This window comes from Leptopilina heterotoma, unplaced genomic scaffold (genome assembly GCF_015476425.1).
Source record: "Leptopilina heterotoma isolate Lh14 unplaced genomic scaffold, ASM1547642v1 Lhet_361, whole genome shotgun sequence".
In the NCBI taxonomy this organism is placed as follows: domain Eukaryota; kingdom Metazoa; phylum Arthropoda; class Insecta; order Hymenoptera; family Figitidae; genus Leptopilina; species Leptopilina heterotoma.
In genome coordinates this window covers 75502-99125 of record NW_025111042.1, presented here as the reverse complement: position 1 = coordinate 99125, position 23624 = coordinate 75502, and the positions used below count along the sequence as shown (strand labels likewise).

The window sequence follows — 23624 nt, the reverse complement described above, 5'->3', positions numbered from 1 at the left end:
AGTAATTAAATTTAAAAAAAGTAGATAATGAATTTTAAAACAAAATTCATAAATATTTAAATTAATATTTATGTTATATAACTAATAATTATTTAATTAATCAATAAAGGAATATTCAAATTTTCGTTTATTTGATTAATTTAGAAAAAAAAATTTAACTTAATAATTAATTATTTAGTCGTTACTTAATTAATAATTAATTATTTTGTAACTTTACTAATTACTTCATTAAAAGTTTTTGAATAAAATCTAAAAAAGTGTAAGAAATTTATTAATTATAAACTGAAAAAATAATTTTTGTGTTAATAAACTAAAAGAAATAAAGAGAAAATCACATTTGAACGTAAAATAAAAATTTGTGAATAATATAAAAATTGTTATCGTCAAATACTCATGTTTTACTGTTTAAGACTGATGTAAATAAATTTTTTTTTTATTTTAGAAAAAAGGCAAATATATTTTGTAACAAGCAAGGTTTTTTATTGTTTAAAAAAAAAGTTGAGCGAATAAAATTACTTATAACTTTCGTTGTATACTTTTAATCATTTCATTCCTTTCTTTTTTTTTAAATACTTTCTTTAAATACTATTCTTTCACTATATTTCTCTCTCAATGTATTAAACTACATTTCTCTTTTTCTCTCTTAACTTTGGTTTCACTTTTTAAAAATCGAACAATTAATTACAATAATAATTAATTAATAATTATAGAATAATTAATTAATTGTATAATTGAATAATTAATTCTATTATTGAATAATTAATTGTTCGATTTATTTCTATAAGTACATAATAGAATTTTTTCTCTTTCTCTCTCTATATATATTTTTTAATTGTTTAAAATGTGGGACGTTACCTTGAATTTATTTACACCAGGGTCTAAAAAAAATAGACTTGGACATTGACTGTTGGGAATTTCTTTGAGATCACGACGATATTGTATTTTGTTGAAAATCGTGAATAATAACTTTATCGAGATCAATGACTTTTTCAATGTTTGTTTTGCAGAAAAAGCACTCTCTACTATTCAATAGATGATGATCAATGCAAGCACGACACGATTGATGATTGCATGGTTTAAATGTTGCCGCAATTGGAAATGCGTAGCAAATTGTACATGTATTTTCATCGTCGCTTGTTAATTTTGTCTCTGGTAAATTTCGACTAACACGATCTAAATAATCGATCATTAATCGTATCCGCGATATTTCATCGTCCGTCACATCGTTTTTGTCTGGAAAAAAAAGAAAATTTTCCCAATTAATAAAAAATAGGATGAAATTAATTTAAATTAAATTAATAAAAAAAATTTTAAATTCTATTATTTTTAAAATTGCTAATTTTTTTTTAAAAAAAGAAAGTAAGAAGTTAGTTAATTGTTGAGCAAGTTCAATAAAATTATAATTATGGTAAAATTGTTTTTAATTTAACTGGAATTTTTTACCACATAATTCAACAAAAATACAAAGAAAAGTACTTACAGTCGGCGAACGAGAAAGGTTTGACATTTTTCGATTTTGTATTTTTGACTTTCGACTCGCCGAGAACGTAACTGAGAGAGCTCATTTGAAAACTCGGTTCCATTAGAAGAGTTCTTGTAATTCTGGGCATTTCTCCATTTTCTGTAAATTGGAAACATATTTTAATTCTTGTGAAATTAATGCTTTTGTTAATCAAAATTAATTACTATTTGAATTAAATTTAACCATTAATAACAAAATGAGAATAAAAAAGAAATAGAAAATTAAAGGATTTGATTGTCTGTACGTACTGACAACGTCGTTTATTTCGTCCTCGAGGAGAGCCAATAAAATACCAATTACAACCGCCAATATTGGAAAATGATCGACTTTGTCCAGATCGGGAATAGCCATTAATACCACGTGTTGAAAACTACTCGTCTGCGAACTCACTCTGTTCAAAATGTTACACAATAACTGAAATTGAAAAATAATATTAGTCTTCAAACCAATTTTATTACATTTTTAATTTTTTCAATTTTTTTTTTGTTCTTATTTCTTTCTTACTTATAATTTTTATTATAAAATTAAATTAATTATTTAGACAAGAAAACGTGAATAATACTTTTACCTGACAAAGACGAGCTAATAAATTATCGGTAAAAACATTTTTGGCGATAGTTGAAAACATTTCCAAAACTCTGAGTAATGAAATTGCCAATTCAAAGCAAGTGGCTCCAACTTTTAATTGTCGTGACTCGATGAAAACGGTATCGGGACGCAGTGAAGCATTGTGAATTTCCTGTATCATTCCAATAAATTCGGAAAAAGCCCAATTCAATTGATTTAACAGTGAATTAATGAATTGCATCGATCTCTGTGGATTATTGAGCAAAGCATCTCGCACGTGCTTTTGAAACATTGGCGACGGGCACGGCTCTGAAATACGTCAAGGAAAATTATTAAAATAAAATAATATTAAAATTAAATTACTATTAAAACAGGATTGCCACAGATCATCGCAGAATTTCAATTTTACTTTTAATACGATTTTAATTATTAAACTCCTTGAAAAATGTAATTATTCTTAAATTTTTATTAAAATTCTTCGAAAAAATTAAATAATTTAAAAATTTGTTGATAACATTCTTTATCATTCTTTATTTGTCAACAAATTTTAAATAATTGAATAATAATTGAATTTTTAAGACGAAATTTGAATGAAATTTTTAAGAATAATTACATTTTTTTTTATAAATTTCTTAGCAAAATTCAATTATTTTCATAAATAAACTCAAAGCAGAATTTCAATTATTTTTAATATAATTTTAATCGCATTTATCGAAAAATATCATTATTCTCAAAAATTTTATTAAAATTTGTCGAAGGAATTCTCAATTATTAAATAGTTTGTTGAAAAAATTCTTTATAAGAATTCAATTTTGAGAAACATTCAATTCTTCAATAAATCATTGAATTCTTGCAAAGAATATTATCAAAAAATTTAAGAAAAATTGAATTCCTTAGAAGAATTTTATTATTATTTATGAAAATAATTGAATTTTTGAAAATAATTTTATCAAAATTTTTTAAAATCATAATTAAATTCTTTTGAAGAATTTTTATAAATTATTTTAAAATATTAGAGTTCCTTGAATAATTTTTGTTGAAAATTTTGAAAGTAATTGAATTCTATGAATAATTTCTTTCAAGTTTTTAAAATAATTGTGTTTCTTAATAATTCAAAATAAACATTTAATTATTGAATTTTATTAAAATTTTTAGAAAATAATTCAATTCTTTTTAGAATTATATTACAATTTTCTAAAGTAATTTCATACATACAAGCAATTTTATTAAAATATACAATTAGTTATTAAAATTTGAGATAATAATTAAATTTTTTTGAAAAATATTATTGTAAATTAAAAAAAATTTAGTTGTTTGGAAGTAGGATTTATTAAAATTTTAGAAAATAATTGAATTCTTTCGTAAAATTATATTAAAAATTTATTGAAAATGATTGAATTTTTGCAAAAAATTTTACTATATATATAAAAATAATTGAATTCTTCAGAAGAAAGTTATTATTTATGAAAATAATTGAATTCGTGCGAAGAATTATATTAAAATTTTTGAAAATATAAACAATAAATTCAATTATTTTCAAAAATTATAAAAATTCCACAGGAATTCAATTAACAAATTTTTTTTAAATGTCTTCGCAATAATTCAATTATTTTCTTAATTATAATAAAATTTTTTTTAGGAATTTAATTATTTCCATAAATAATCCAATTCATCGGAGAATTTCAATTTTTTTTTAATATAATTTTAATCAAATTCCTCGAAAAATGTAGTCATTCTTAAAAATTTTATTAAAATTCGTTAACAAAATTCAACTATTTAAAAATTTTATGATAAAATTCTTTATAAGAATTAAATGTTAAGAAACATTCAATCATTCAATAAATTATTTTTTTTTTGTATTTAAATAATGGAATTCTCGTAGAATTTTTTTAATAAAAAATGGTTTAAAAATGAATTTTAGTGTAAATTTTAGATACTAATTGAATATTAAAACCAGTATAGCGTGAATTTTTAGAAATAAATTAATTTTGAAAAGGTTTTTAATTAAAATCTTTGAAAATTTGAATTTTTATACTTTTAACTAACAATTCTGTATAATTAAAAAATTTTTTTTTTAAATAATTGGTTCTTTCAAAGAATTAAAATTAAATTCTTCAGATTAATTACATTTTTTGAAAAATTCCTGTAAAATTATATTAAAAATAATTGAAATTCTGCAATGAATTTTATTATTTATGAAAATAATTGAATTATTGAGAAAAATTATTAAAACGTTTAAAAAGAATTAAATTTCTGTGAAAAATTTTGTTATTTTTGAAAATAATTGAATTCTTTATAAGAATTTTATCAAAACATTGTTTTAAATAATTAATTTTTTCGAAATATAATAAATATTATCAAAATTTTATTATAAAAATTGAATTCTTGCCAAAAACTTTATTTGTGAAAATAATTTTTATCAATCTAACAATTCTGAAAAATTATTTTTTTTTTTGAATTAAAGAAATTCGTAAATAAATGTATTAGAACAGTTTTTTGAAATCTAATAATTTTTAGAGTGAATCAGAATATTCTTTAGAGTCAGGGAAAAAGTTAAAATTTTGGCTGAAAATCAGGAGAAAACAAAATTAAATTGTTGTGACAATCCCTGTAAAATTAAAATTAAATTATTATTAAAAATCTTACTGATCGACTGTGAAATCGTTTCCTGTGGAAAAATCTTCGGTCCAACATTATGCTCCATATGGGGACTGATTTTATAGCGAAATGCAAAACCATTTCCCTGCCAGAAACGCACTAAAATCCAATTTGATTGTGCCCATGCACGATTTTCATAGGGACGCAATAAACTCGCGACAACATTCATTTTCGATTCCTCGTCAACACTCTCCATTGCCTTTAATGTCAATGGTTTCGAGACAAATGACGCCAATGTCAATACCAATGTATCCTTGGCGTTCGCTTGAACAATTCGTGAATCCAAAAAATGATCGCACAAAAATTGCGCAACATCGCGTAGAATTTCACGATATTCGGGAATTCTTTCAATTGGCACTGTGGGATGTACATGTGATCTCAGTCCAAGACTCAAATCAGCCAATGCTTCGAGATAGAAATCGGGAACAAAACTAAACATATCGCCCTCTTCACTCGCCGTTCTCAATGTAAGGAGAATTGATTTCAATAGCCAAGAGAGTTGCAATTGTTTTTCTTTCGTATAAACAGCAGCTCGTACCCATGCCATGTGTCGCGCTTGTTCCGCTAATTTTGTATCGAAAATTTCCATTGTCCTGAAAATTAGAATCATTCAAAAATTAATTCTGAATTTAAAACGAATTTAAATTAAATTAAAATTAAATAAATAAAAATACCTGAGCAACTGCTCGCGAACGGACTCCGATTCGGGATCATCTTTTTTCTCGACAATTTTCAATCGTGACTTAATTTCGCCCATTGCCTTTATGTACTCGTCCATACTGTCACGTAGACTTGCGACTTTTGCAATTTGTTTCTTGGCGGCAACGTGAAAAAATAATACAATTCCATCGAGTAGCTCGAGTAGAGAGAGGGCAGGATTTGCGGGACCAAGACGCATTGGTGAACGATCCTCGCGACTGTAGGGAAAATAGCCGAGTCTCTCCCACAATGGAACAACGCTATTGCCCATATTAAATATTCGCGCAACTGCCGGAATAATAACGGGCATATCGGTAATTCGATTTGACGTTCCAACGAATGTTGACGTTGTTTCTTGATTTTGTTCCAAGCCAACGATAATCTCATGCTCCGGTCCCAATAAATGTATCAATTCATTTCGATAGGTTTTATTTAAATGCGATATCACACCGCCGAGTCGATCAATTCCACTGTAATTTACTGATCCATCGTAAAATGTTCTGGAAAAGGAGAATTTTTATATAGAAAAAGTAATTATTATTATTATTAATATTATATGGGTGAGAAAAATATCATTCTTTCCGAATCAAATTTAAAAAATTTCCGAAATTTGACTCGGAAAGAATGATTTTTTCTCATTTATACAATTTTCGACGGAGTGATAAATTCTACTTTATATATTGTTAACATTATTATTATAATTTTTATTTCTTTTACTAGCAAATATTACGCATGGAACGTAATTTTCCATTTAGTAAAATATAGTATTTTTTATTTAGTAAAATATTTAGTAAAATTACAATATTTTTTATTTTCAAATATAAATTTTTAAATAATTTCAAAATGAAAATTTAAAAAATTTGTCGAAAGAGTTCAATTATTTCCTAAAATTTTAATAAATCCTTCGAAACATTTCAATTTTTTTTTAATAGTAAAATCTTTGCAAAGATTCAATTACTTTCAATAAAATTTCACGAAAAAATTCAATTATTTTCTAAAATTTTAATAAATCCTTTAAAATAATTCAATTATTTTTAAAAATTTTAATAAATTTTTCAAAACAATTCAATAATTTTTTTAAATAATAAAATCTTTACAAAAATTTAATTATTTTCAATTAAATTTCACGAAAGAATTCAATTTTTCTTTAAATTCCTTATAAAGTTATCCAAAAGAATTCAATTATTTTCAAAAATTTGAATAAATCCTTCGAAACAATTCAATTATTTTTATAAATAGTAAAATTCTTTGCAGAAATTCAATTATTTTTATAAATAATAAAATTCTTTGCAAGAATTCAGTTTCTTTAATTTTTAATAATATTTTTCAAAAAAATTCAATTATTTTCTAAAATTCTAATAAATTATTCGGAAGAATCCAATTATTTTTATAAATTAGTAACATTTTTTCCACAGACACAATTATTTGCATAAATCACAAAATTCTTCGTAAGAATTCAATTATTTTCTAAAATTTTAATAAATCCTTCGAAGCAATTCAATTATTTTCTTAAAAAGTAAAATCCGAGGAAAGAATTCAATTTTTTTTAAAAAAATCAATTATTTTCTAAAATTTTAATAAATTCTTCGAAACAATTCAATTATTTGTATAAATAGGAAATTTTTTTGCAAATATTAAATTACTTTTAATATAATTTTAATAATATGTTATGAAAGTTGAAAAATATTCTTTGTTAAATTCAAGTATTTTTAGAATTTTCAATTAAAATTATTCAAAAAACTACATTATTTTCAAAAAAACTTAAAGAAAGAAACTTAAATTCTTCGAAAGAATTTAATTATTATTTACACAAACTCTAATAAAATTAGTTTAAAAGAGTTTAATTTTCAAGTTTATATTTTCAATTACTTTCAAAATTTTCAATTAAAATTATTAAAGAAACTATTATTTAAAAAAAAATTTAAAAAAAATTCTTCAGAAGAATTTAATTTTTCATTTTCAAAAAATTTAATAAAATTCTTCGCAAGAATTCAATTGTTTTCTTAAAATAATAAAATTCTTCGAAGGAATTCAATTAATCTCAAATTTTTTGATAAAATTTTTTGCAAGAATAAAATTATTCAATCATTTAAAAATATTTTTAAAATATGAAAAATTTAAAATACATTGATTTTTAAACTTGAAAATATTTTTTAAAAAAATTACCTATTAAAAATGTTAGGAAACAAAAAAGCAAACAGCAACTAAACTAGAAGATTATTATTACATATAATAATAATAATTTGTAAAAACCTGCAGGGAATGCAAACGGGATTTGTGCCAACTTCAGCGTCCCAAAGAATACGAAAAGCGACGAGCAATCGATGAAAGCAACATAGAGTTATTGGTAACGGTGTTTTTAGTGCTGGAATCGTTTGAAAAACTCCCTAAAAAAGAAATAAATTTTTTTAAACGTAAAAAATTATATTCTTTCTATTTTATATGCATTTTGTTATTAACTCTCGTTTTCAAAGATTAAAGGAAAAAAACAGAGAAAAAAAACAGAAGCAAAAAATTTATTTTTTGCTTTTTTTTTCTCTGTTTTTTTTCCTTTCAATCTTTGAATAAATAAATACGGTTAATAAATAAATGACAAACCAAAAGTAAATGAGTTAAAATTTCCCTTAGAAAATAAATAAATAAAAATATTTAAACATCAAACAATAAATAAAATTAATTGCATTTGCAAATATTCGCCAAACAAATACGAGAACTAATAAAATACGTTTATTAATAAAAAAAGCAACGAAACTAAATTCTCCTTATTCATAAAGAAAAATAAACGAATGAATAAATAAAAAAGATAAATAGAATAATAAAATATCTAAATTATCAAAAATAAATAAGAAAAACCAAAATTTTAAATCAATAAAGTAAATTCTTTGAATGAATAAGTAAAAATCAATTAATAAGTAATTTCGTTTTATAAATAAGTAATTAAACAAATAAATACGAACCCGAATTGAGATTAAATTTTCGTGAACAAAACTTCGAAATTTTCGCAGAAAAATTGTTCGTGACGTTGGCAATTTTTCCGTCCCGTCGCTATTGTCCAAAAGCGTAACTAGCAATTCCACTTGCAATGCTTCCACCTCTAGTGTACAAAAAAGGAGAAAAAACTTTGTAAAAAAACTTACAAAGTAATTTTGCATTTCAATAAAAAATATGCAAATAATTTACAAAAAAGTAAATTATAAATCAACTTGATTAAACTACAAAAATAAGAACAAAACCTATAAATAGAGAAAAGTTGTTTTTAAAAATTAAAATCAATTTTCGAGTATTCAAAAATTATTTTAAATATTATTTATGTACAAAAAGAAGATTAATTTTCTTACCAGAAACTGAGATTTCAATTAATTCACAGGCACGTCGATAGCGTTCATTATTATCCTCAACATTGGGATCAACCGGATCAGTTTCCCACCAAGTCTCATTGACAACTTCCGCCAAGCCAATTTCATCGAGTGGCTTAACATGAACAAAATTTGCAAATCGCACCCTATCGAAGAGGACATTTTGCAATAAATGTCGTCTTGTTTTTCCATGTCGACAAAAGCATGTCAATAGTGCGAGACTTTTGCATTGATCCGGATATTCGAGGAGCAATGAAACGTGACGAAATTCAGATAGTAAATAAATAACCGTACTCTCGAGGCAATTCTGAATTTCCTGTGTTTCCAAAAATGTCCACAATAAATCCAAACAAATGATTAATTCACAATCGTTAATTTCCTTTTTCCTTGATGTCAATGACGATTCTTTTTTTATACCGCAAAGTCGTCTTACGAAAGGTACAAAAACCGCCACTGTCACATAGGGTTCTCTGCAAAAAAAAAACGAAGAGATAAATATTACGGGGTTGACACAAAAAATTTAGTTTTCTTTCTCCCTGAATTTCAGGAAATAATTTTGATTCTTTATCTGTACAGATAAATGAAATTTAAATAATTTATATTAAATTATTAAATATTATTGAAAAAAAAGTTTAAAAAATTATAGATAATTTTTTTTGCTTTTCTTACTTGAGTAGTGGTCCAAGATGTTTGAGTATCAATCGAGCGAGACAGAGGAGAAAAGCGCGAACACTCATTGCATTGTCATTGGAGAAATTTTTACCCTGCGACTCTTTCAATTGACGTGTTTGCTCGACTAGATTTGCAAACCATTTGAAGAGAATTTTCCCCTTCTCGAGAAATTCACGCGGAAGTGCTTGCAATGGTTCGTAACCATCGACAGGATAATGAAATGGTGTTGCGCCAAAATTTGCCGTTAAATTTTCACTTAGCGCCAAACTCACTGTGGGAAAATAAGCACAACCTGAACCCATTGTGATATTTTCGAAAGCACGACCCAATGGTCTTCCATTTCTATAAAAATCAATTGTTCCCAAGTCCATGTCGAGTGTGCAACCAATAATATCGCCAGAGAGCCATGGTTCACCATATTTTTCCGGTGCGACATTCCATTTTTTTATTCGATTCCCGTCGTAGGCGTAGGAACACGGATCATCACCTGGAATTTAATTTATAAAAGTAAAAATTTTTATTTAAATAATATTAATTATACTTTTCCATTCGTTACTTTTTTCTTTCGATTTCTTTTGTTTATTTACCGTTTTCTCTATTTTATTTACTCATTGTCAAATAATTAATTCTCGGAAGTAAAAATAGAAAAAACTGATTTTATTTCTATTTCCTTATTTTACGTTTTTATTCCTTGATTTTAAATAAAATTTAAAGAAATAAAATCGACAATTATATTTTTAATAAATTAAGTATCGAAAAATAAATAAAATTAGTAATGTAATTGAATTGTAAAATCAATAAATTATAAAATTATAAATTTTATATTATAAAATTAATAAATTATTATCAATAAAAAAGCATTAAAAGTGAAATATTTTACCAACTCCGGCTACGTGATTGAATTTACTCTTTGAAGTGCCCCAGCCAACTTGCATAATTCCTTTTGTTCCAAGTTGCAATTCGTACATCCATTTGCCCTTGAAAACGGCGACATTCGCACGAATTGTACTAAATGTTCCCTGAGAATTAACACTCAAACGATCCGGTGATAAATGATATTGTCCAGGTGCGCTTGACACTTCAAATTTCACAATATCCGGACCCAATCGACCTTCACGTGAATCTTTGAATTTTTCCAAAACTGTTTTTCTTGATAATATCGTTTTTACATACTCGTCAACTAAATTCACACTCTGAACAGTTCTGAAACAGTAAAAATGAAAAAATTGATAAAATTAAAAATGAATAAAAAATAAAAGTAGAAAAAAGTAAAAAAGAGGAAAAAAATAAAGTAAAATAAACTAAAATAAATAAACAGATAAATAAAATTCAGTCATTAACTAATTTTTTTATTATTTAATATTTTTAAAAATATTAATAAAAGTTATTGCAATAAATTCAATTATGTATTCAGTATTTACATAAATAATACAATTTTTCACAGAAATTTGATTATTTTGAAAAAAAAATTTAATAAAATTCTTAGCAGGAATTCAAATATTTACATAAAAAATAAAATTCTATGAAGGATTTCAATAATTTTTTAAAAATTTTAATAAAATTCTTCGCAAGAATTCAATTATTTTCATAAATAACAAAAATCATTGTAGAAAATAGAAATTCAATTATTATTCAAAAATTTTATAAAATTCGTTGAAAAAATTCAATTATTTTTAAAATTCTTTAAAATTTTTTAGCAAAAATTCAATTATTTTCATAATTAACAAAATTTTGTGCGAAATTTTAATTATTTAAATAAAATTCTTCACAAGAATTGAATTATTTTCATAAACAATAAACTTTACAAAGGATTTCAATTATATCCAAAATTTTAGTAAAATTCTTCACAAGAATTCGATTATTTTCAGAAACAATAAATATTATTCGAAGGAATTCCATTATTTTTGAAAAATATCTTTAAAACTTCTAATAAACTTTTAATAAAATTTCTTAGCATAAATTCAATTATTTTCTAAATTTACAGAATTCTGTGCAGAATTTTAATTATTTTCCAAAATTTAAATAAAATTCTTTGCAAGAATTTTATTATTTTCATAAACAATAAATTCTATAAAGAATTTTAATTATTTACTAAAATTTTAATATAATTTTTCGCAAGAATTCAATTATTTTCATAAAAATAATATTCTATAAAGGAATTAAATTATTTTCAAAAGCTTTTAATAAAATTCTTCGCAGGAATTCAATTATTTAAAAAAAAATTTTATAAAATATGTTTGAAGAATTTAATTATTTTAAAAACTTCTAATAAAACTCTTCTCGAAATTTCAATTATTTTCATAAAAATAAAATTTTATAAAGAATTTCAATTATTTTCAAAAGTTTTAATAAAATTTATTTAAAAAAATTTCACTTATTTTTATGATTAACAAAATTCTGCGCAGAATTTTAAATATTTTCAACAATTTAAATAGAGTTCTTCGTAAAAATTTAATTATTTTCATAAACAATAATTTCTATGAAGGATTTCAATTATATTCAAAAATTTAAATAAAATTCTTCAAAAGAATTCAATTATTAAAATTCAATTTTATTATAATTCTTCAGAGAAATTCAATTATTTTCATAAATAAAAAAATTTTTCGGAGGAATTAAATTATTTTTAATAACATATTAAATTGATTTTCTTGTAAAACTTTAATTATTTTCCAAAATTCGAATGAAATTTTGCGAAGCAGTTGAATTATTTTGAATAGAATTTAAAAAAAAAATTTTTGATATAATTGAATTATTTTCAAGAATTTTAATAAGAATGAAATTAATTTGAGTAGAATTTTAATTAAATTTCTTTGAAAGAATTTAATTATATTATAAAGTTAAATTGAATGCGAATATCCTTAATTTAAAAATTTAAAAAGAATATAAATTTTTCCTATGTAAAAAATAAAGAAGAAAATAAATAGTTCATGAAAAAAATAACCAACAAAATAAATATTTCCTGAGAAAAATAACCAAACAAAATAAAGTTTTTCTGAAGAAAGGAAATATGTAATCAAGAAAGTAAAATTTTTAGAAATGGAATAAAAAATACTTTTAAAGAACCTAATTAGATCAAAATAAATTCTCAACTATTTAGAATATTGTTTAACTTTTTAATTAATATATGTACTAAAAATTTTAATAAAAACCTGGAAAATGTTGCATTGTCCTTTAATTTTCCAGTGCTTAATGTCTCCGAAAAATCCAAACATTCTTTTCCAAAAATATTTCTTAGCATTTCCTCAGGCCTCATTGTTGATGTAATAAAAATTTCAACTGTAAATAAATAAACGAAAAATTATTTTTCAAAAACCCCACCCCCAATATATTAATTTTAAATAAATAAAATTTTCGAAACCAAATATATATAAAAATTTTTAAGCGTTAAATAATTTAACTGAAATTGTCAATTTTCAATTGCAATATAAATTTTGATCACATAAAAAATGTAATAAACAATAATTATAAATTTAATTATAATTTAAGTAATAAATAAATTATTATGAATAAATAGATAATTTATTATTTTATCAAACTTACTAAATATTTATTCAACTCAGCGGAAAACATATATAATCAAAGAAAATCAGCGTATACAAATTACAATAAACAAAATAATTATAAATAAATGGTGAAAGAAGAGAAAAAAGAAAAATATATTAAATCGAACTCTAGAAATTAGGGAATTAAAGTAATTCTATTTGACAATTAGGGTACTTACTTTTTTTTTAACTTGAAAATATTTTGCATTTTATGGATAAATTGGATAAATTTTAGGTTAGAAAACCAAAAAGAGAACAAGAAATTCCAAATATTTTTGACATTGCAAAAAAATCATATTTTAAAAACATTGTCAATTAAAATAGAAATAAGACTTTAGAAGATATAAAATTTAGTTTAAGTTTACACTGTAATTTTGTTATTCGAGAAGAATGAAACAGCTGATGTGATTGCTGTCAAAATAAGACTTGTCCGCCATTTGCAATTTTTTCAATTACCTATTTTCACCGACAGATGACACTTATTTTGGCGCAAATTTACAGGGGTGGGTAGACTACAATTAAACACGATATACTCTATAAGGGCGAATTTACAACAAAGTTTTGAGAAAACAAAAAATATATCAACAAAAAAAAATTGTTAATATAATTTATTCTTTGTAAATTAAAATCAATTGTTATGAATTTCGAATTTACAGACATGAATTTTTTCTTTAGTTTGGTAAATATTTTATCTAATTTATTATCTTCCTTGATAAATTTGTAAACGAACCCTTAAGCGATCTAAAATTAATTACTTCTTAGTTCTTACACAACCCTGATTATTTGTGTCTAACTTCAAGTGATGACAGTAAACAGTCTTTATAAACAAAATTGTTATAATTATAGTTTATTTATAAAATTTATGATATATTCGATAAATAATTACGTTATTTTCATGCGAAAGAATCGAAAAAAGTGTAAGAAAGTTTTACAAAACTTACTTTCTCGATTTCCTCTTGTTAGAATTTTTATATTTTGAATAAAAACATCGAACATCTCGTTACATTTTTGTGAGAAGGGAAAAATCTATACACAATGCAAATTTTTAAAGAAATGAAACGTCCGTTTCATATAAAGGCAGATGAAGAGGATTATAAGAAATATTCTACTTTAATTGAGGTAAGAAATCAAATATGTTATAGTCTTTATTTTTAGTTTCTCGTTTCGAGGTTATGTTTTTCGAAATTCTTTTAATTATATGTTTTAATTATTGATTATTATTATTTATTGTTTCAAATTTATTTTATTTTGTTATAATTCACTATTATTTACTATATTTACTACTATTATCATTATTGAATGATTTTAATTTTCTTTTATAATCTTTAAAATCAGTAAAAGAAAATTTAATTAACCTTCGAATTTCAGACAAATGGGGGACGAATTTCAAAAAAGTTGACATTCAGTTCTTTTACAATAACATCGGAAAAATATCGTAATTATACAAAGGATACATTTAAATTAAAATATGTAACTGATTGCATTAAGAAGCAAGAATTATTGAATTATTATCTATACAGGTATTTATTACAATTTTTCTAAACTTATTTTACTAAACTAATTTTTTCATACTCAATAATATGTATTTGTTTTTAAATATTTTTTACAAAATAATTTATATCAAAAAATTTAATAGAAATAATTTATAATTTTAATATTTGATTAATATTTTAATTATTAAATGTTTACAATTAATATTATTCTTATTATTATATTATTATTATTACAATTAATATTTAACAAATTTATAGAAATTGTTTATGGAATAAAGTTCATAGAAATTATTTATGGAATAAAATTTATACCAATTTAGGGAATTAAATTTATAGAAATAATTATCGTAATTAATAATTTTTTAGTTGGAGTATAAATTATCGAGAATATTGTGGAAAATGTCTTTTTTTCTATAAAAGTTACACCTGCCTTGGGTAAGATTTAATTTTATTTTGATTTCTACAATTTAAAATTTAACATTAGAATTTAATTCTAAACACAATTTTATTTTTTATCTACTTCTTTCATAGTTTTAGAAAATAATTAATTTTATCTACTTTCTTTCATAGTTTTAGAAAGTAATTAATTTTGTCATTTTCTGTTTAGTCCTTGTGATGATTATAAAGTAAATTCGTTGGAAAAATTTGCAAAAACTGCTTCAGAAGCAAATAATTTGCAATTAATTCCTCCACCAATTAATTCACCACAACCAAGTACATCGAAACAAAATGGTAAATATTACATAAAACAAAATGATAAAAAATAAAATCGAAAGTAAAAAAACTATTTTAAAAAGTCTCTAAATTCTATTTTGGAATATAATTTGAAAATTATTTATTATTAACTATTTAAAAATATTTTAAAATGGTAATTAATATTTTAACACGATATATATTTTTTATATAATATTTAATATTTTAAATACGATTTTCAAAATTTTTTCGAAAACAATTTCAGTTTTTCAAGAAGATGAACGAGGAAAAGGAGCGAACAATGAGAGAAGAGAGGAAATTAAAGAAAGTGCAAAAAAGAAGAAGCAAAATATTTCAATTGAAAGGGGAAATTTTTCGAAAATAGTTTCCGATTTTCCAAAAGATGAACGAAAAAGAAGAGCAGCGAATACTTCAAGAGAAGAAGAAATAACAGAAAGTGTAAAAAAGAAGAAGCAAAAAATTACAAACGAAGGGGATAATTTTTCAAAATTAACTGCAGATTCACGAGAAATTGAACGAGGAGAAGAAAACATTGAAAGAAGAGGGGAAATTACAGGAAGTGCAAAAAAGAAGAAGCAAAATATTACAAACGAAGGGGATAATTTTTCAAAATTAACTGCAGATTCACAAGAAATTGAACGAGGAGAAGAAAACATTGAAAGAAGAGGGGAAATTACAGGAAGTGCAAAAAAGAAGAAGCAAAATATTACAAACGAAGGGGATAATTTTTCAAAATTAACTGCAGATTCACGAGAAATTGAACGAGGAGAAGAAAACATTGAAAGAAGAGGGGAAATTACAGAAAGTGCAAAAAAGAAGAAACAAAATATTACAAGCGAAGGGGATAATTTTTCAAAATTAACTGCAGATTCACGAGAAATTGAACGAGGAGAAGAAAACATTGAAAGAAGAGGGGAAATTACAGAAAGTGCAAAAAAGAAGAAACAAAATATTACAAATGAAAGAGAAACTAAAATAGACACAACTCCAAGAAAGAAAAAACAAATTAACTATAAAATAGAAAAATGTTATTTAAACATAAGTAGCAATGGATTAATAAGTCTACGAGATAATGTTACCGAAAAAATAGGAAACTTATCCACAAAATCAAATCAAGAATTAGAAAATCACTCACCAGAGGAACGACTAAAATTGAAAGAACCTACAGAACAAAAAATTCAGGAACAATTGAAATTTTATAATATAAAACCCTGTTGGATTCTATTAGAAAGATTAAAAATTCACCAAAAGATGAAGCATGCAAAAAAAGGAATTTCCACATTCAACGAATCGGAAACTGGAAGTGAATTAATAAATGAAAGTAATTCAGAAAATACACCAATTCAACAAATTTCATCCCTAGATGGATCAAAAACAGATCTTGAATTCGGTATTTTCGAAAATCAGCTGAAAATAACAATCGATAAGCCAATTGAACAAAAAAAGAGAATGTATAAAAAAACATTGAAAAGAATTAAAATGCTGGAGAGATTAAAAGGAAAAAAAACAATTTTACCAAGTGATAATTCAAACAGTGATTTAGAATCAAAAACGAAAAAAAGTATTTCCCCCCCTAAAATTCAAGAAGAAAATACGAAAAAACGAAATATTGGGCCAACTGAATCGGAAACGGAATCCGACATTGAAATTGCTGTCAATAAATCGATAATATCGAAGAATAGGAAAAATAGAAAAAAACTCCGTTCAAGGACAAACCACATAAGCAGTGATTCAGAAACCGAAAGCGATGGAAATAGTGCAAAAAAACAGATATTGTCAAAAGATAATAATACAAATGCAGAAATTGTTTCCTCTAAATTGAATAATTACGGAGAATTGAAAATTTCCAAAACAAAATTGAAACCATCATCTGAAAAACAAGTATTTAAAATAAATATTGATATTGAAAAAGTTCTCTCAGAATCTTCAAATTCAGAAACGGGAAATAAATCGAAAACTACATCCGAACTGGATAATTCAAAAGAGAGGATTTTAGAGGAAAAAAATCAAATTTCAACGGATGAAAATTCAGAAACGAGATCGGAGAAAATAACGGAGAAGGAAATTGATGATCGACGAGGGAAAATATCATTGTCAATAGAAGAGAGTGATTCGGAGAAAAGGAAAATAAAATCTAAAAAACGTCTAATTGTAGAAGAATCGAATAGCGAGGAGGAATTAATAAATTTACCTATAAAAGATATTTCAATCCCCATCGAACGTTGCGATAGTGTGAATTTTTTTGCACAAGAAACAAATTCGAAACGACGAAAAATCGATGAGACGAATAATAATAATAAAGACGATTGCGACACAACAATGGAAATACAGATAGAAAATAATTCAAGACACAAGGATAATATAAGTGACGATTCGGATATTGAGAAAATAGACAAAATTTTCACCCAAGGAACAATTATCGATTCGGATCATGATTTATTTGGAAATACAACATCTGGCGATGATTCAACAGTTCTTGCCGAACGGGAAATTGTCGATAGTTTCGATAGTTTAGAAGTACAATTATCGTCGACGACAAATAATTTAAAGGAGAGGAATTTAAATAAAAATGACAATTCTGAGGAAAATGAAATTGATTCTCGTGAATTTTTGCAAAATAATTTAAAGGAAAATGAAGTCGATTTACTCGATTCGGACGATCGGGAAGCATTGTTGGATGACGATTCAGAGACTGAATACGAAGATGACGATAATCTAAATTCGTCGATTATCGAAGTGGAAGTTAAAAAGGAACCTGTGAAAATAACTCTTATAACTTTAGACGATGTTCAAAATAATGAGGAAAATTATTCTGACGTTAAGGAGGAAAATGAAGACAGTGATATTGAAATAATCGACGATCAGGAAACACCGGAAATTTGTAAAGTTAGAAATCCAGTTGCGAAAATCGAGAAGGAATCACAGATCAAAATGAATTTGAATGAAGAAAAAAATTCAAGAACATTAGAAAATTCATCTTTGAATCTAAGTGAAAATTTAGATCCAAGTAGAAGTTTAATTATCAAAATTACCAAACATTCGCAACATTTGTCGTCGAATGATGAACAATCGATGATTGTTCAGACTAAGGAGAATTTAATTCAAATCGAAAAGGAATCGCAGCATTATTCTCTCAACGATGAATCAATTGAGCGAGAGGAGAATGAATCGATGGAAAAATCTACGTCCAATTTGGAAAAATCGTCCGAACTTTCAAATTCTGGTCAGCGGGTCAATAATACTGAGGATGACGAGGATGAGTCGACGATCGACAGTCAACGGCAAATTTTCACTCAATTCGATCGTAAAGCGCGGAGAAAAGTTCAGTTTGCAGCCAATCAGCAAATTATTTCGAATGAACAGGAAATTTCATCGAATGAACCGGAAATTGATTCAAATAATTCAGAAAAAATTCAAGAAATTCAACGGGAAATTAAACAAAGTCAGAGTGGTGAAAATAATCTAGAAATTAATTTGCAAATGGACCGAGAGAATCATATGAGTCAGGAAACAAATCAGGAAATGAATCGAGAAGAAAATCCGGAAATGACTCGAGTTTTCGAAACGAATCCGGAAATTCATTCAAATGATCAGGAAAAAATTCATGAAATTAAAAAAAGTCAGAGTGAAAATAATCGAGAAATTAATTTGCAAATGGATCGAGAAATAAATCGGAAAGTGAGTCAAGAAACTTTGGAAATGAATCGAGAAGAAAATCGAGAAACGAATCGAGAATCAAATGAGAAAATGAGCCAGGATTCAAATCGGGAAACAAATCAAGAAATGAGTCAGGAAATAAATCGGAGAATGAGTCAAGAAACAAATCTGGAAATGGAAGAAGAAAATCGGGAAACAAATCGAGAAACAAAGCAAAAAATAAATCAAGATAATCATAAAATAAATGGGACATTTAATGGAAACAAAGAGGAAATTGATGGGAAAATTGATTCACAAAATGATAATAGAAAAATTATTGAGAAAAAAGTCGAAGACGATATTGACAGTGATTGTTCGCGTGAAACAATAATTTACGAATCGATAAATAAAAATGTAATCGAGCAGAAAGAGGAAAAAACTGATGATTGGAGTGAATTTCTAGCAGACGATGAAAATAATTCTCACAATGATAATAAGAATGATGATGATGATGATAATGAAAAGGAGAATTCAATAAAAATAAATTTCAAGACAGAAGAACAGAAATTATTACCAAAAAAAGTATCCTATTGGGAAGATTGGAATAGTTCTGATAGCAGTTAATTTTAGAAATGATTGAAAAAATTATTCTCGCATTAAAAAAAAATAGTCACTGCAAAAAAAAAAATAGTTCTTCCTTTCAAATTACTTCTGGATAAAAATAAATTCCCACTTTACAATTGTCTCTCTTCTTTATGTTTATTTATTTACGTAATTTTTTTTTAAAGGGAAAAATCAGAAGTATTTATTTTTAATGGGAAAAAAGGAATTTATTTTCTATTTTCCAAAAATGTTAAATTTAAAATGTTTTTACTTTCTATTTAAATATTGTCTTTCGTTTTATTTCAATTCCATAAAAAGAGAATAAGTTTAAAAAATTAAAAAAATTAAAAATAATTTTCTAAGTAACAAATGTATGCAAATTTTCCTTTTTCGATATTTAATATACAAGAAAAAGATATAAATAATTGTATTGATTGTGTATAAAATATTGTATTATAATGTAAATAAAATATTTTTGATACTATTTTCTAAATAAGTGTTTTCAATTCATTTTTTTATTGTACTCATTAATTTGTATACTAAAATATAAATAAAATAGAGATATATTTAATAAAAATTTATTAATTTTACAAATATTATGATTATTTATTACTAATAATTAGAAAATTAATTATATTTATATTTTTAATATTTATTATTATTTAATTTACATATTTACTTAGTATTTTAAATATTTATTGATAAATAGTTTGAATTGAAAATAAAATTGAAATTTAGTTTCGAATTCAAAAGTCGCGCCACAAATTTCTGCACGCAAACGGATGTGGCCAACTTCACACTTGTTAAATATACATTTCTCTGTTTTTTTTTATTTCCTGTTGTTTCCCGCCTTCCGCCGGCAAGTTCAGGAAAATGAAAATGTGTGTTGTACAATTTGATTGTTAGTCGTGTTTTTTTTACATTTTTCATCAATTTCATGCATAATAATTGAAATAATTTGTTTATACAAACTTCGGAAAGTGTTTTAATCAATAAAATTAGTAAGTATACAATTTATATCAACTTTTTATCACATTTCGTTTTTTTTGTTTGCATTTCACGGTGTAACATAACCTCACTTTTTATTTATTTTCACTGTTTTTTTTTAAATTTCTATATCAATTTTTTATCGATTAACATTAACGTACAAAAATTTATGTTTGTAACTTTTCACTTTTTTTTAAAATCATTGTCTCGAGATAAATTGCAAAAATATGTTGTAATAGTAAAAAGAGTTTTAAAAAAACTCATTTATTGTTTTGAAACTAGTTTTATTTTGCATTTTGAGTTTTAATTTTAATTTAACAAGAAGAAAAATTAACTGTATTTCTATTTAATTAAGTTAATTATCTTCTTCTTTTTTAATAGATTAAAAATTTATGGAAAATATGAAGATGAGATGAAAATGAAAACAAATATATTTCGATATTGGAATTGGAAATATTTGATAATTGAAAGGATAAAATTAATAGTGAGATAGTGATAAGAATTATATAAAAATCGAAAGAAAATGACATCGACAAGACGTAAATATAAATTTCCAGAAGTACCGACGATAATTGCATTTGGTGATCCAATGCTGGAATCATTAGTGCAAGTCAGAGGAAATTCAATTATGGTGAAACATAATATCAGATTTAATGGAAAATCGGAATTGACAACTGAGGAGACGGAACGACTTTTACGTGATCTACCACCAGAGTTAATATTCAATTCTTCTTTCTGGATAATTCTTGGTATTTGCACCGCTTATTAAAATTTTAATATTTTTCAAACATTTTTTTAATTTACGAAACATTTCTATATTTTATAGATTTATTTATTTTATTGATTTAAATCCAATAATATCAATGATTTATACAGAATTATTATTATTAATAATATTTCTTATAAATTATTTATAATTATTAATAATTAAAATTTAAATTTAATAATTATTTAATAATTTAAATAAATATTTAATTATTATTAATTATATTAATAATAAATTATTTATAATTCTTAATAATTATAAATTAATAGTTAATTAATAATTATTAATAATTATAAATTAATAATTAATTCATAATTATTTATTATTATTTAATCAAAAAATTTGTAGTTAAAATTTGACAGGGATTTTAAGTCAATTATATTATAATTATAATTATAAATACAATTAAAAACCTTTAGGAAAACTAAAAGAAATTCTTTTTCTAAATATCAACAATTACTTTGGAGAAAAGAATCTCATTGTCAGTTTTCTTTTTTTAAAATATTTAAAAGAGAAAAAAGAAAACTTTAGAAATGTTTTTTACAAATTTTTTCTTGTCCGATTGGAATTTTTATGGTAAAATTGATAGAAATAAACATTAAAATCATAAATATTTGTTAAAATATATTTTTATTAAATCATTCGCTTTTATTTTTCTCGCACAATATACTTTTTTACAACTTTCAAAACTTTACAATATAATTTATTAAAATTTAAATGTTGGTATTTTATTTTTAAAATAAATAAAAGATTTTTCATAACGTCAAAATGATTGATAAAAATCCTGTAAACAGAGAGAATTCAATTATTTTCATAAATAATAATATGCTTTGGAAGAATTCCATTATTTTTATTAAAATTTTTTGCAAAAGTTCAATTATTTTCTCAACAAAATTTTAATAAAATTTCACGAAAGAATTTAATTATTTTCTAAAATTCGAATAAATCCTTGGAAACAATTCAATTATTTTTTAGAGTAGTAAAATATTTGCAAAAATTCAATTATTTTTAATAAAATTTCACGAAGGAATTCAATTTTTTTCTTAATTCGTTATAAAATTTTCCATAAGTATTCAATTATTTTCTAAAATTTTAACAAATCCTTTGAAACAACTCAATTATTTTCGTAAATAGTAAAATTTTTTGCGAAAATTCAATTATTTTTAGTACAATTTTAATAAAATTTCATAAAAGAATTCAATTATTTTCAAATATTTTAATAAAACTGTTGGAAAGAAATCAATTATTTTAAATACAATTTCAATTAAATTTCTTTGAAATAATTCAATTATTCTTTTAGATTTTAATAAAATTCTTTCGCAAAAATTCAATTATTTTTATAAACAATAAAATTTTATAGAGGAATTCAATTATTTTCATAATTACCAAACTTCTGTGCAGAATTTTAATTATTTTCAATCAAAAATTTAAATAAAATTTATAAATAAATAAATAAAATTTTTCGCAAAAATTTTATTATTTTCATATAATATATATTAAATTCTATAAAGGAATTCAATTATTTACAAAAATTTTAATAAAATTCTTCGCAGGAATTAAATTATTTTTTTATAAATAACAAAATTGTACGTACGAATAACATTCTAATAACATTCTTTGCAAAAATTCAATTATTTTCATAAAAATATAATTCTATAAAGGAATTCAATTATTTTCAAAAGTTTTAATAAAATTCTTCGCAGAAATTAAATTATTTTTTTTATAAATAATAAAATTCTTCTGAGAAATTAAATTATTTTCTATATTTTAATATTCTTCGAGAGAATTAAATTAGTTTCATAATTATAATAAAATTCCTCGAACGAATTCAATTATTCTTAAATGTTTTGATACAATTCTTTGCAAGAATTCAATGAATTTCAATTGAAAATGTTTAAAAAGAAAAATTATTTAAAAAGTTAAGAAACAAAAAAGCAAACAAACTTTGCTTTAATTTTGCTTCTAAGTTGCTGTCAAATTGTCACAATATTCTTTTAAATATTGTCACTCTTTTGCTAGTGTTTTGCCTTAATTTTGCCATTATTGCCATTATTGCCCCAATTTTGTCACAAAAAAAATTTAAATAAAATTTATAAATAAATAAATAAAATTAAAATTTATTAAATTAAAAAAAAAATTAATTTTTATTTTATTATTTATTAATTTAATTTATTTATTATTTATTTTGCCACTGTTTTAATTATCGAAATTTTACGAGTACGAAATGCCAAAGAACAATAATTAAATATGATTAACTTACGGATTTAGATGTTAAAAGTTACATTTCAGCAATTTTCATTTATTATCAGTAATCATCACTCTTTTGATTATTATTCTTCATTCTATTTAAATTTCTATTTATTATTGGCATTTAGAAATATTAAAGAAGTCAATAAAGTTGATATATAT

At 23.3% G+C, this 23624-nt stretch overlaps 2 protein-coding genes across 2 annotated transcripts; one reads left to right on the top strand and one right to left on the bottom strand.

The window, feature by feature from the left end:
- Positions 1 to 458: 458 nt before the first annotated feature.
- LOC122505627 (E3 ubiquitin-protein ligase RNF123-like) lies at positions 459 to 13451 on the bottom strand. The gene is made up of 13 exons (XM_043617370.1): positions 13196 to 13451; positions 12624 to 12750; positions 10355 to 10677; positions 9472 to 9961; positions 8785 to 9272; positions 8404 to 8540; positions 7700 to 7833; positions 5422 to 5946; positions 4736 to 5340; positions 2091 to 2398; positions 1771 to 1936; positions 1481 to 1621; positions 459 to 1233 (listed from the first exon to the last, which is right to left on the bottom strand). The coding sequence occupies exons 2-13, from the start codon at positions 12725 to 12727 to the stop codon at positions 926 to 928; spliced, it is 3729 nt and encodes a 1242-aa protein (XP_043473305.1). The 5' UTR covers positions 12728 to 12750; positions 13196 to 13451; the 3' UTR covers positions 459 to 925.
- A 348-nt stretch (positions 13452 to 13799) lies between these two features.
- LOC122505611 (myb-like protein X) lies at positions 13800 to 19547 on the top strand. Its single transcript, XM_043617339.1, has 5 exons — positions 13800 to 14135; positions 14385 to 14536; positions 14876 to 14944; positions 15117 to 15241; positions 15468 to 19547. The coding sequence occupies exons 1-5, from the start codon at positions 14052 to 14054 to the stop codon at positions 19481 to 19483; spliced, it is 4446 nt and encodes a 1481-aa protein (XP_043473274.1). The 5' UTR covers positions 13800 to 14051; the 3' UTR covers positions 19484 to 19547.
- Positions 19548 to 23624: the final 4077 nt, after the last annotated feature.

What these genes read in the sequence shown, in the direction of transcription:
- LOC122505611 (XM_043617339.1), top strand. Translation starts at nt 14,052, where the DNA reads ATGCAAATTTTTAAAGAAATGAAACGTCCGTTTCATATAAAGGCAGAT. An exon ending in AAAAGTTACACCTGCCTTGG is followed by an intron (nt 14,945 to 15,116) that starts GTAAGATTTAAT and finishes TTTTCTGTTTAG; the next exon opens with TCCTTGTGATGATTATAAAG. An exon ending in AAGTACATCGAAACAAAATG is followed by an intron (nt 15,242 to 15,467) that starts GTAAATATTACA and finishes AAACAATTTCAG; the next exon opens with TTTTTCAAGAAGATGAACGA.
- LOC122505627 (XM_043617370.1), bottom strand. Translation starts at nt 12,727, where the DNA reads ATGAGGCCTGAGGAAATGCTAAGAAATATTTTTGGAAAAGAATGTTTG. An exon ending in AACGATTTCACAGTCGATCA is followed by an intron (nt 2,399 to 4,735) that starts GTAAGATTTTTA and finishes GACGTATTTCAG; the next exon opens with AGCCGTGCCCGTCGCCAATG. An exon ending in TATTAGCTCGTCTTTGTCAG is followed by an intron (nt 1,937 to 2,090) that starts GTAAAAGTATTA and finishes TTTCAATTTCAG; the next exon opens with TTATTGTGTAACATTTTGAA.